Here is a 10,086-nt window from a genome sequence, read left to right as displayed (position 1 = left end):
TGTTTCACCGCCTAACAAATGTTATCGCACAGCGCAGGACGTGCCTGCATGTGTTGGAAGTTTCTGGAATGTTATCGATGGTTCCATCCACTGTTTGTGACCGAACCTTGTGTAATCTGATTGTATGTGTGCGCCACGCGAATAATGTAGAATTTGTGGAAGGCGCGCGGGTCCCAGCGATTAGTTTGGAACAATGGACGATTGATGTATAAAAGCTGACGCGCTTGACCCCTTGATGAGATTTCGACGACCGCCGATCGTGTTCGCCGCTATCGTTGTTCTTTGAGTGTAGCCTGTTTTTGAGGGCACAGGTTCGCCCAATAAAATGCTCGTTTCTTGAATCACAGTTTTGCTGCCTTCTTAACCGTCACTACCACGTGACAATATATAGCTGAGAATATATTTTCAAATGCGCGACAAGAAATGACTTCACAATGTTTGTCTTTTGACTTTTTTTGCGTACAAGCCGTTTCCTTTATTTCTCACTAATTGTGAAATGTCAAACTGTTATCGTAATCGTTAGCATCTTCATTATCGTGAATATGCCTTTATGTCAGTCGATCTTATATTTTTGTCCCAATAGATAGGTATTTGTGCCTGTCATGTGGACATCTCATGTCTTTGTGTTTACCTTATACACCTATTATATTATTATTGTTGTACTATTATTTTACACCTATTATACCATTTGCAGAAATTACAATGCGAACAGCAAGTAACCGATCAGAACGCCTGCTATGCATAGTTACATGGAAATGCAATGTGCAATCGTGCTGTAAGCAGTTTCTAAGCGTGAAAGAGTACGAAGTGTGTATTTAGGAGCCGCCATTACAAATGCAGGTGAACCTAGAAATACGGAAGAACGCATTGGATTAGTTACGAAATTGTTGGCACCTGATATTATGCTGATAGTGCTTATTAAATAATTAACACTATCTGCATTATGCATTAATGCAAAGAGCTTAGCAGAAAACACTCTGGGCAGGCTATCCAAATATCGCTAAACAAGGACGCGCACTTGTCTGCTATAATTCGGAAATATATGGTACAGAAATTTATTTTCATTATGTGCAGCCGCAGTTTCCTGAGAGAAATAGTTTTTAGGATTGGAAGTGGAGCTACTACACGAGCTCGCAAAACTCAAAGTATTCAATTGGTGCTTATTCCTTCTTGTTGCAATTCTTTGTCGAGTGTGGCATGCAAGGTCTGTGGGATGCCATGACGATGGTCCCCTCCTGTGACCATATTAAATCATCAGTTCCATGCTCTATCGGCCGGGCGCACAACTTTGGCGGGTGTGTCGCGTTGTCTTCTCACATCGGTGGTGTTGGATGGATGTTATGAATGGATGTTATGAGCGTCCCCTTATAAAGGTGGCGGTGGGTTGTGCCACCAAGCTCTTGCTATTATACTGCCTAATGTCCTACTTAGGTTAAACAAGAAAAGGAACCACTATGAACTCCTACAACCCAATTTTCTGATCCCCTATTGTGATCTTTTCTAGTGTACGCCTCCGCTTTTTGTCGTTTCCCTACTGTTCTTCTACCAATCTTCCAGTCGCCTCTTACTAATCCCTACTGCGGATATGCTTACTTTTCTAATGCTCTCGCTGAACCCAAGGGCTTTAAGGAGGCCAGTTGTGCCTAAATGGACCACTGGGCAGACGTCTTCACATTCTAATAAAACATGCTCCATAGTTTCCCTAGCTTTACTGCAGCAAGCACATGCTTCTTCTGTCTTATATCTCGCTTTATAGGAGCGTGTTCTCAAGCATCCCGATCTCGCTTCGAAAAGTTATGAGCTTCTCTTTGAGTAATCATAAATTGTTTCTTTCCTGATTTCGTTTTTTCCTCTTAAGTAGTTACTCATGCGAGGTTTCTTTTCCATTGCCGCCACCCATGAGATTATTTCAGCCTCTCTGACTTTCCGCTGGACGTTCTTTGTTGCGATGTTGCCCACCCTACAAGCCACTTGCTGGTAAGCTTCCTAGTTCTTTTCCTAGACTGTGAATCAATGTGTTTCTATCATCAACTGCATCAACTCAGCGGTGCCATCTCGCAGACTTTTTGGAAATTAAGGGAAAACTGCGGAGGCGGAGCTTCCACACATGTGTGAAAACTGCCGCACTACTTGGCGTAGTGCGGTAGTTTCACAGTGCCTTTGGCGCCTTTAGATACTTGGAGTACAGTGTACTTGGCTAGGAAGCAGAAAAATAGGTCAAGTTTTGCACTCAGTAGTGTTTGTCTTCTTTTGATGTTGCGAATGAGGTGTTTAAGTTTCCTCTTCGCCAACTAAAAGGGAAGCATATGAATATGCGGACCTTCTGTTCAAAAGCACTCTTATACTTGCATGCTTTGCCTCCTTAGCTGTCCCTTCGTTACGGAGATTTACATTTCGCATACGTAAAGCTAGAGGCCGCTAAGCACAGGACTTACAAAAGAACCCCAAATGAGAACAAAAGAACGCAATTTGGGCGTAGCGCTTTGCGTACGCAAACTACCACAGTAAGATATTGTCGGCTCACGGAGGGTCAACAAAACAGTGTTCCAGCATCGTTGCGAATCCTGGGCACATGTCGAGTACCATCGTCAGCGTTTTCCAAAATTATGTCGCTACGTGTCGTTCTTTTAGAGAGTTCTCAGGTGCAGCCATTACTTGAAGTCCCCAAGGGTGGCGGTTCGGGCGAGATGGTATTCCATGACGTCTTCTTCGATTAGTGCAACTCAGAATGAGTGGAGGAAGCTGTACAAAAAAAAAAAACATGCAAGAAAAAACATAAGACCAAGAAGCGCCCCATCTGGCTTATGTTCTTTCTGACGAGTTCTTTCTTATCTGTTTTGTTTCCTTCACTCATTCTGGGATACGCTAATTCAAGAAGACACCATTACTTGAAGGCCGGGTTGAAGACCTTAAGGCGGTGCGCCGAGGCATCTGGAGTAGCTGACGTGGACATGGGGCTGTTGTTTGGAAAGCTGTTCGTGCTGCTCAAGGTTTCGCGAGACCAGGTCCGCACCGACGAGCCCGGCGGGGAGGACACGTTGGCAACCGCGTTGCTCAGGCCCACCTTGGTCAGCAACCGCCAACGCACCTGCGAAATCACCCGTTGTTGATCACGCTGCTATTTGGCACAATATTGGGCACGTGTTCAATCGCAAGCTGGAGCGAGAGAAATCCTTGAAGCCATTACGAACAAAAAGGTAACGATCCAGTTAGTGTGCCTGCCTCCCCTCTATCAAACATGAAAATTGGTTACACACAAAATTTCGCGTAGTGAAAGCCCAAGAACTTTTTCTCTTTCAAAAATGAGAGTTCAAAATAGCGCTTCGTGTGTTTTCCCCTTTCTTAAATGTGCTTACTGTCAGCATCAAGTAAAGTTCAATGCTAAAAGAATTGTTCTTCAAAGCAGCTGTAATAGCAGTGATCATCTTTTTCGTGTTCATGTGTTTGTGCGTACATTTCAAATATACATGTGGCCGCAGCTTTCTTTGAATGCTAGTGAATGGCTGACCTGCTTTATAGGAGGCCACTTTTGTTAGCTTTCAAAGCGAATAGCATTGCCTACATCGAATGGTTTGTCTTATCTGAGGGAGGAAAAAGAAGTGATCGTAGCGAGCAGCTTCAGCTTCGAGCTCTCTGCATTTTCTATATTATTTTCTGTGATCTGTGCAATCAGTGACAAGAAAACTGGGGGACATCGTCCTCTGCAATGGGGGACGGCCAGTCCTGAACGGCCAGTTCGTTATGCCGGTGACGTGAGTAACCGCTTCGACCCCAGCATGGCCCCGATTGAGTCATCTGATGGCTCCTCTACTGATGATATGGGCTCGGACAGCGATTTTACCGTGGTGTCAAGCCGACGTCTGAAGAGAAAGATACGAAGAATATCACCGACCAGTCGCCAGGCGACGAAAAAGGCAAGTGGCAAACAGTCATACACTATTGCATACGTACCAACCACGACAACAGACAACCTCAACACACTGAACAGGCAGAGCCTGTCGGAATATTTTGAACAAACTGCCCATGGTCAAGTAGAAGAAATACGTATAAACTCCCGAAAGAACATGCTCTCGGTTGAGGTCAATACACCGAGAATACTGGAGACACTGAAAAACGTCATTCACTTGGGAAACATCCCCGTTCGCGCATTCCCCACATACGGCAAGGAAGCGACGACAGGCATCATCTACGACGTGGACATTGATATTACAGACACTGACCTGGAAAAACAACTATCATCGTCGGCTCCTGTGGCCAGTTTTCACCGTTTTGGACGATCCCGATGTGTGAAATTAGTGTTCCAGTCGGAAACTTTGCCAATACACGTCAAGGTTGGATATGTGAGGCATTCGGTACGTCCTTACGTGCCGAGGCTTTTACAATGCCACAAGTGTATGAAACTTGGGCATGTCAGTGCAGTTTGCAAGGGTGCAGTAACATGCAAACGATGTGGTGGACCTCACGGAGACAGCATTTGCAACGTTGCTGCGAAGTGTCCAAATTGTTCTGGTGCTCACGACGCAACGTCAAAAGGGTGCCCAAAGATCAGGAAGGAAACGGGTTCTGAAGAAGATGGCAGAGATCTTTCCACGCACAGGGAAGCGGCAAGGGCTATCCGCCACCGCAGACGCCGTTCACGACACCGACATCAACGGGACCGCAGCCCTCCTCGCGTAGGAGGAACGACAGCTCAAGTGCAGCATCCACCCCCTCCTCGTCTCACGAATGAAGAAGCACGTGCCTCAAAGCCTTTGCATGCTGCGAAAGTACAAGGCGGTTTGTCATCAGCCCCAAACACATCGGAGACTCAGTGGCCCTCGTTACCATCAAGGCCTGCGGGAACGCCCTTATGCACCGCTCCTACACGCACTGAAGAAAATGAAAAGATGGATAACTTCGATGTCACGAGTATGTTAAAAAATTTGATTGGCTCCATGAGCAGGATTCTTTCCGGCCTAAATACCCCGGCTGCCAAGGCTGCCGTGCAGCTACTTGAAGTTTTGGAACCACTGCTAGTGGTTCTTCACTAAGCAAGTATGGCGATGATGTTTGAAGAACGGATGCGTCAATAGCTTGTTATGCAATGGAATGCTCGTGGTCTACGGGGTCGTTTGTCGGATTTCCGACAGCGGGTATTTAAGTACCAATTTCCAGTTGTTATCTATGAACCTAATGTGGATTCTTCTTTCCGTATTTCTGGATATGTTCAGATGTGGTCTCGTAACGACCAAACCTCGAGCAAAGTGTTTGTTTGTATACGTCACGATCTGGTGTGTTTCAGACATGTCGTCCCATCGCATACCACTAATGATTACGTATGCCTTACCATAAAACACAGATGTCGCATGGTTACAGCGATTGGAGGATACCTCCACCCAAGAGCGAGGAACGATTGCTCGCACCTGATGTCTCTGCTGCAAGCATCGCAAGGTCCTCATATTGTCATCGTGACTTCAACGCGCACCATCCCCTTTGGGGTAGCACTTCTATTAATTCTCGTGGCAAATATTTGGCCGACTTTATGTGTAGTCAGGGACTAAATGTGCTCAATGACGGGTCTCTTACATTTATTCGTGGCACGTCCTACAGCAGTTGTCGAGACCTAACGTTTGTATCAAAGAGCCTTCTGTCTTCAGCATGCTGTTCGACGGATCTAGAGACTCATGGTAGTGACCACCTCTCCACTTACGTTCACTTTAGCTGGTTTCGCCGTTCAGCCTCACGTTGCATTCGTCAAACAGACTGGATTTTATTTAAGACTTCTGTGGACACTGCCTGTCAGAGTATGACATCTCCATCCAAAATAGAGGACATCATTGCCTCTAACCTGCGGGACAAAACCACAGAAGTCAGCAAACCGAGGCACAGATCATCGGTTGACATACAATATGAGACCCTTCGTGCAATCCGTCGCCGCGCGGAACGGCGATACAGAAGAACAAAGTCCCCGTCAGATCTTTCAGTCGCCGAGCTCAACGACATGTTCTTCGACATCTGGAGAAGCGAGACAGACAGCGTTGGAGGGCATTCTGTGGATCCCTAGAACCAAGACACCATCTATCTAAGATATGGCGAGTCATACGAAGTCTCCAGGTAACTCCACAACAAAGACAGCCATTCCGTACGGTGGCTCTACATTAACACCGGACCGAATTGGAGGTAGCAGAGGAGTACTGTAAACTCATTGTGGACGCATCTAATGCAGTGTCTTCATCCCTTGTCACCATCGCGCCCTTGTCACCTGATGAGTGACTCGAACTACCGTTTACGATGCAAGAGCTTGACGCTGCCATTCCCGTTTCTCGACGCTCATCGTCACCAGGACCAGACGGAATCACATACGCTGCACTCTGCCATCTTGGCACCGAATCACGACGTCTTCTTCTATCTTATTATAATACGACGTGGGAGACAGGAAATGTTCCAGATTGTTGGAAATGCAGTCGCGTTGTAGCGCTGCTTAAACCGGGAATGTGCCCTAACGAGCTTTCCTCCTACAGACCGATCGCCTTAGCGAGTTGCGTCGGCAAATTAATGGAAATAATGGTCTTGTCAAAGCTGGAATGGTCTCTAGAGAGAAATAATTGCTTTCCTGATTTTATGCACGGATTTAGAAGAGGCCGTTCTGCCATTGACGGTGTTATCGACTTGGTCTCCACTGTTGAACAGGAAAGAAGTCGCCGTCGGTTAGTTGGAGCTGTTTTTCTGGATATTAAGGGTGCATACGACAATGTACTCCATTATGCAATCCTTGATGCACTGGAAGATATAGACGTCGGTGGCCGGCTATATGCATGAATTGTTAGCTACTTCAGTGGCCGCACGGTGTATATGTCGACAAGTGATGGCGACACCAGACAGTACCATATACATCGAGGTGTTCCACAAGGGGGAGTTCTCAGTCCAACTATTTTCAATGTTGCATTGATTGGCCTTGCATCCGAACTTCCTACTGCGGTGAAGATTAGCGCATATGCGGACGACATATGCACATGGACATCTGGAGCCACCCGTCCCCAAATGCGTGCTAGGCTTCAACGTGCAGTGACAATCACAGCTAAGTATCTACGGCGTCAAGGCCTCCAACTCTCAACAGAACAATGTTCCGTGATTACATTCACGCGAAAACAAATGACTAGGTATCCGATAATTGTTAACGGAGTAGCGATACCTACGGTTACACACCGCTTAGTCATAGACCGGGGATTATCTTCGTCAAGACACGTCGCCGGACTGAAGTCAAAGCTGAAGAGTCACGTCCTTCGCGTCGTTGCAGGAACAAGATGGGGTGCCTCGGAGTCGTCATTACTCCAATTGTACCAAGCACTATTTGTAGGGTATATAAGGTACAGCATTCCGGCGCTCTCAAGAATGAAGCTTAGCTGTGTGTGCGCGCAGGAGAGCATTCAAGCTCAAGCACTGCGCACATGTTTAGGCCTCCCACGATGCACGTCAACCAATGGAACAATAGTGGAAGCTCGTGCGTGTCTTATTGGGATGTACCTGCTCTGCGAGCCTCTTCGATTGTACCTTCGCGTGTTGACCCGACACAGATACCATCCTCTGACATCGCTCCCTGCCACCCACCCAGGTTCCAGCTTTTCAAGGGCCATCAGAGTGTTTCGCCGTCAAGATTTTCTCCCGCCTGTATTCCGAGAATACCCCCGTGGGTTCTGCCTAAACCTTTCGTTACACTGCAGATCGCTGGAATTACTAAAAAGTCATCCATTGCATCTATTGGCCCCAGGCAACTCACCCTGTTGCACATTTCTGCAAAGTACGGAAACACTGTACACGTGTATACCGATGGCGCTGTCACACCATATGCCTCCACTGCAGCATTCGTCATTCCACATATGATCATCGCTCGGCGGTTTAAACTAGACCATAGCTCAACATCAACTGCCGCAGAACTTGTTGCTATCTGGGAGGCACTTCGATTTCTCTCCGAGGAGCCTCCTCACGCATGGACAATATTCTGGGATTGCAAGCCAGCTCTTCAAACCATTGACTGTGTCCTCGGACGGGGCCCGTATTATTCCATGGCCATAGAAATTACAGAGCGTCTCGACCACGCAACTAGAAATGGCCACAATGTCACCTTTCAGTGGATATCCCCACACTGTGGCCTGATCGGGAACGAACAGGCAGACGCTGAAGCGAAAACTGCTTTAGATTATGCTTGTGAAGTACGCATTCCGTTCTCACGAACAGACACAAACGCCCTACTTAGTCGCGTAAACCGCAACTCTACGTTGGTACACTGGACCCAACCAGATCGACGACACAAGCGACTACACAAATGGGACCAATAAATGAAATTTCGTATGCCTTACAAGCTCAAAAGAAGCCACACGAGCATGGTGCACCGGATTCGCCTTGGTGTCGCATTCACCAACCGTTATAGACATATGATAGGTGCCAGTGATACTAGCCCAAACTGTGAATGCTGTGAGGTGCCAGAAACACTGGAACATATATTTTGTGTGTGTCCCGCGTACGCGCAAGAACGACAGCAACTTGGCTCTTCCATTGCAAAGATCCATGAGAGACAGCTATCAGACGAGCTTCTTTTAGGTCCTTGGACTAATGCAAACAGCGCAGCCCTGGTAACAAGAGCCGCTATAGCTTTTCTCCAAGCCACTGGGCTGGACGCACGGCTTTAGAGATGCTACAACTCTGTGAATTTGTATATACGCATCTCTTCCTTGTACCATCATCATTCATCAGCCCTTTCCCTCGCCGTCCCTTTTCCCCAGTGTAGAGTAGCAGGCCAGAGCAAGTTATAGCTCAGGGCGACCTCTCTGCCTTTCTGTAAATAAATTTCTCTCTCTCTTGTCTTATATAATTGGCCGATAAAAGCAAGGAGCACGAAGAAGTGGAGAGTTTCGGTGGGGCCGAGGCTAGTAAAGTGGTAAGTAGGTAAACTGATGCGGAATATAGTGCCTGTATCGACGATTGGCCTGCTTCCCGTTACTTAGCTTTCGGTGGCTGGTAGAAAATAGCGGTGGCGTGCAACGGAATGGTAAAAATGTAGCTAAAACGAATCCCCAGCAAAGTTAGCAAAGGAGTATCGAGTAAGCGCCGAAAGGGCTCGACAACATTGTGCTTCGGCGCAGAAATATTTATTATACACAAATTTATTTATTTCATGATTCATTTTTATTTATTTAAATACCTTGAAGGCCCTACTGGGCACTACATAGGGGCGATTTCAGATGAGTACATAAACATCATTTGTACAAAAACTTGGAGGATGCTTAAGCTTCCCCTTCAAGAGTGGAATGCGATAGCGTTATCGCACCCCGTGCGCACCGCCCACTCATTCGCTCGGCATGCTCTTGAGTCACACAAAGACGAAACGCGCGCCTGAGCAAGCGGAACGAACCAAAAACTCGGTGTCTCGGAAAGAGAAACGATCTACGCGAGCCAAACGTCTTGATGACACCCCATGAAGCCGGACGCGATCATGGGGCTGACGCCTCGACGGGATCGTCCTCTATCTCGCTTGGGAGCAGGAGCAAGATGGAGGGGGCGCCATCACAGGGAGAATGCTCCCGTCTTGTGTGGTTGACTCAATGCGCGGTAAACTTGGATCCTGAGATCGCGAGCAGCCGCGTGACGGCGTTCATTGCCCTGCAATGTTGGACGGGCAGACAACGTCGGAAGCCGCCGATCGACCATTGTCTGATGAATGAAGGAATTCGTGGGCCCAGTCTATACTTGCAAAGTTGGGAAAGGTGTTTCCTTGAAGTTGTCGAAAGTGTATTCTTGTGAAAGATTGTGGAGGTGATGTCATTGGGAGAATGCTCCCATCTTGTGTGGTTGTCTCATTGCGCAGCAAGCTCCGATATCGAGTTTGCCAGCAGCAACGTGAAGGCGTTCAATGCGCGGCAATGATGGACGGGCAGACTACGTGTGAAACTGCCAATCGACCTTTGTCTGATGTCAGAAGGAATTCGTGAGCCAAGTCCATTCTTGGAATGTTAGGAAAGGTGTTTCTTTGAAGTTGTGGAAAGTGTGTTCTTGTGAAAAATGGTGGAGGTGATGTCATTGGGAGAATGCTCCCGTTTTGTGTGGTTTTCT

The 10,086-nt window shown here is 47.2% G+C and overlaps 1 protein-coding gene across 1 annotated transcript in view; it reads right to left on the bottom strand.

The window, feature by feature from the left end:
* Positions 1 to 2,346: 2,346 nt before the first annotated feature.
* The window catches only part of LOC129381473 (adhesion G protein-coupled receptor B2-like), a 495,955-nt gene continuing 488,215 nt past the window's right edge, over positions 2,347 to 10,086 (bottom strand). The window contains exon 7 of the mRNA XM_072285547.1: positions 2,347 to 3,088. Within this exon, the coding sequence (XP_072141648.1) occupies positions 2,885 to 3,088 (204 nt within the window). The 3' untranslated portion in view covers positions 2,347 to 2,884. The remainder of the gene's footprint in view (positions 3,089 to 10,086) is intronic.

Source organism: Dermacentor andersoni, chromosome 11 (assembly GCF_023375885.2).
Source record: "Dermacentor andersoni chromosome 11, qqDerAnde1_hic_scaffold, whole genome shotgun sequence".
Lineage (NCBI taxonomy): Eukaryota > Metazoa > Arthropoda > Arachnida > Ixodida > Ixodidae > Dermacentor > Dermacentor andersoni.
This window is presented reverse-complemented; position numbering and strand designations above follow the sequence as displayed.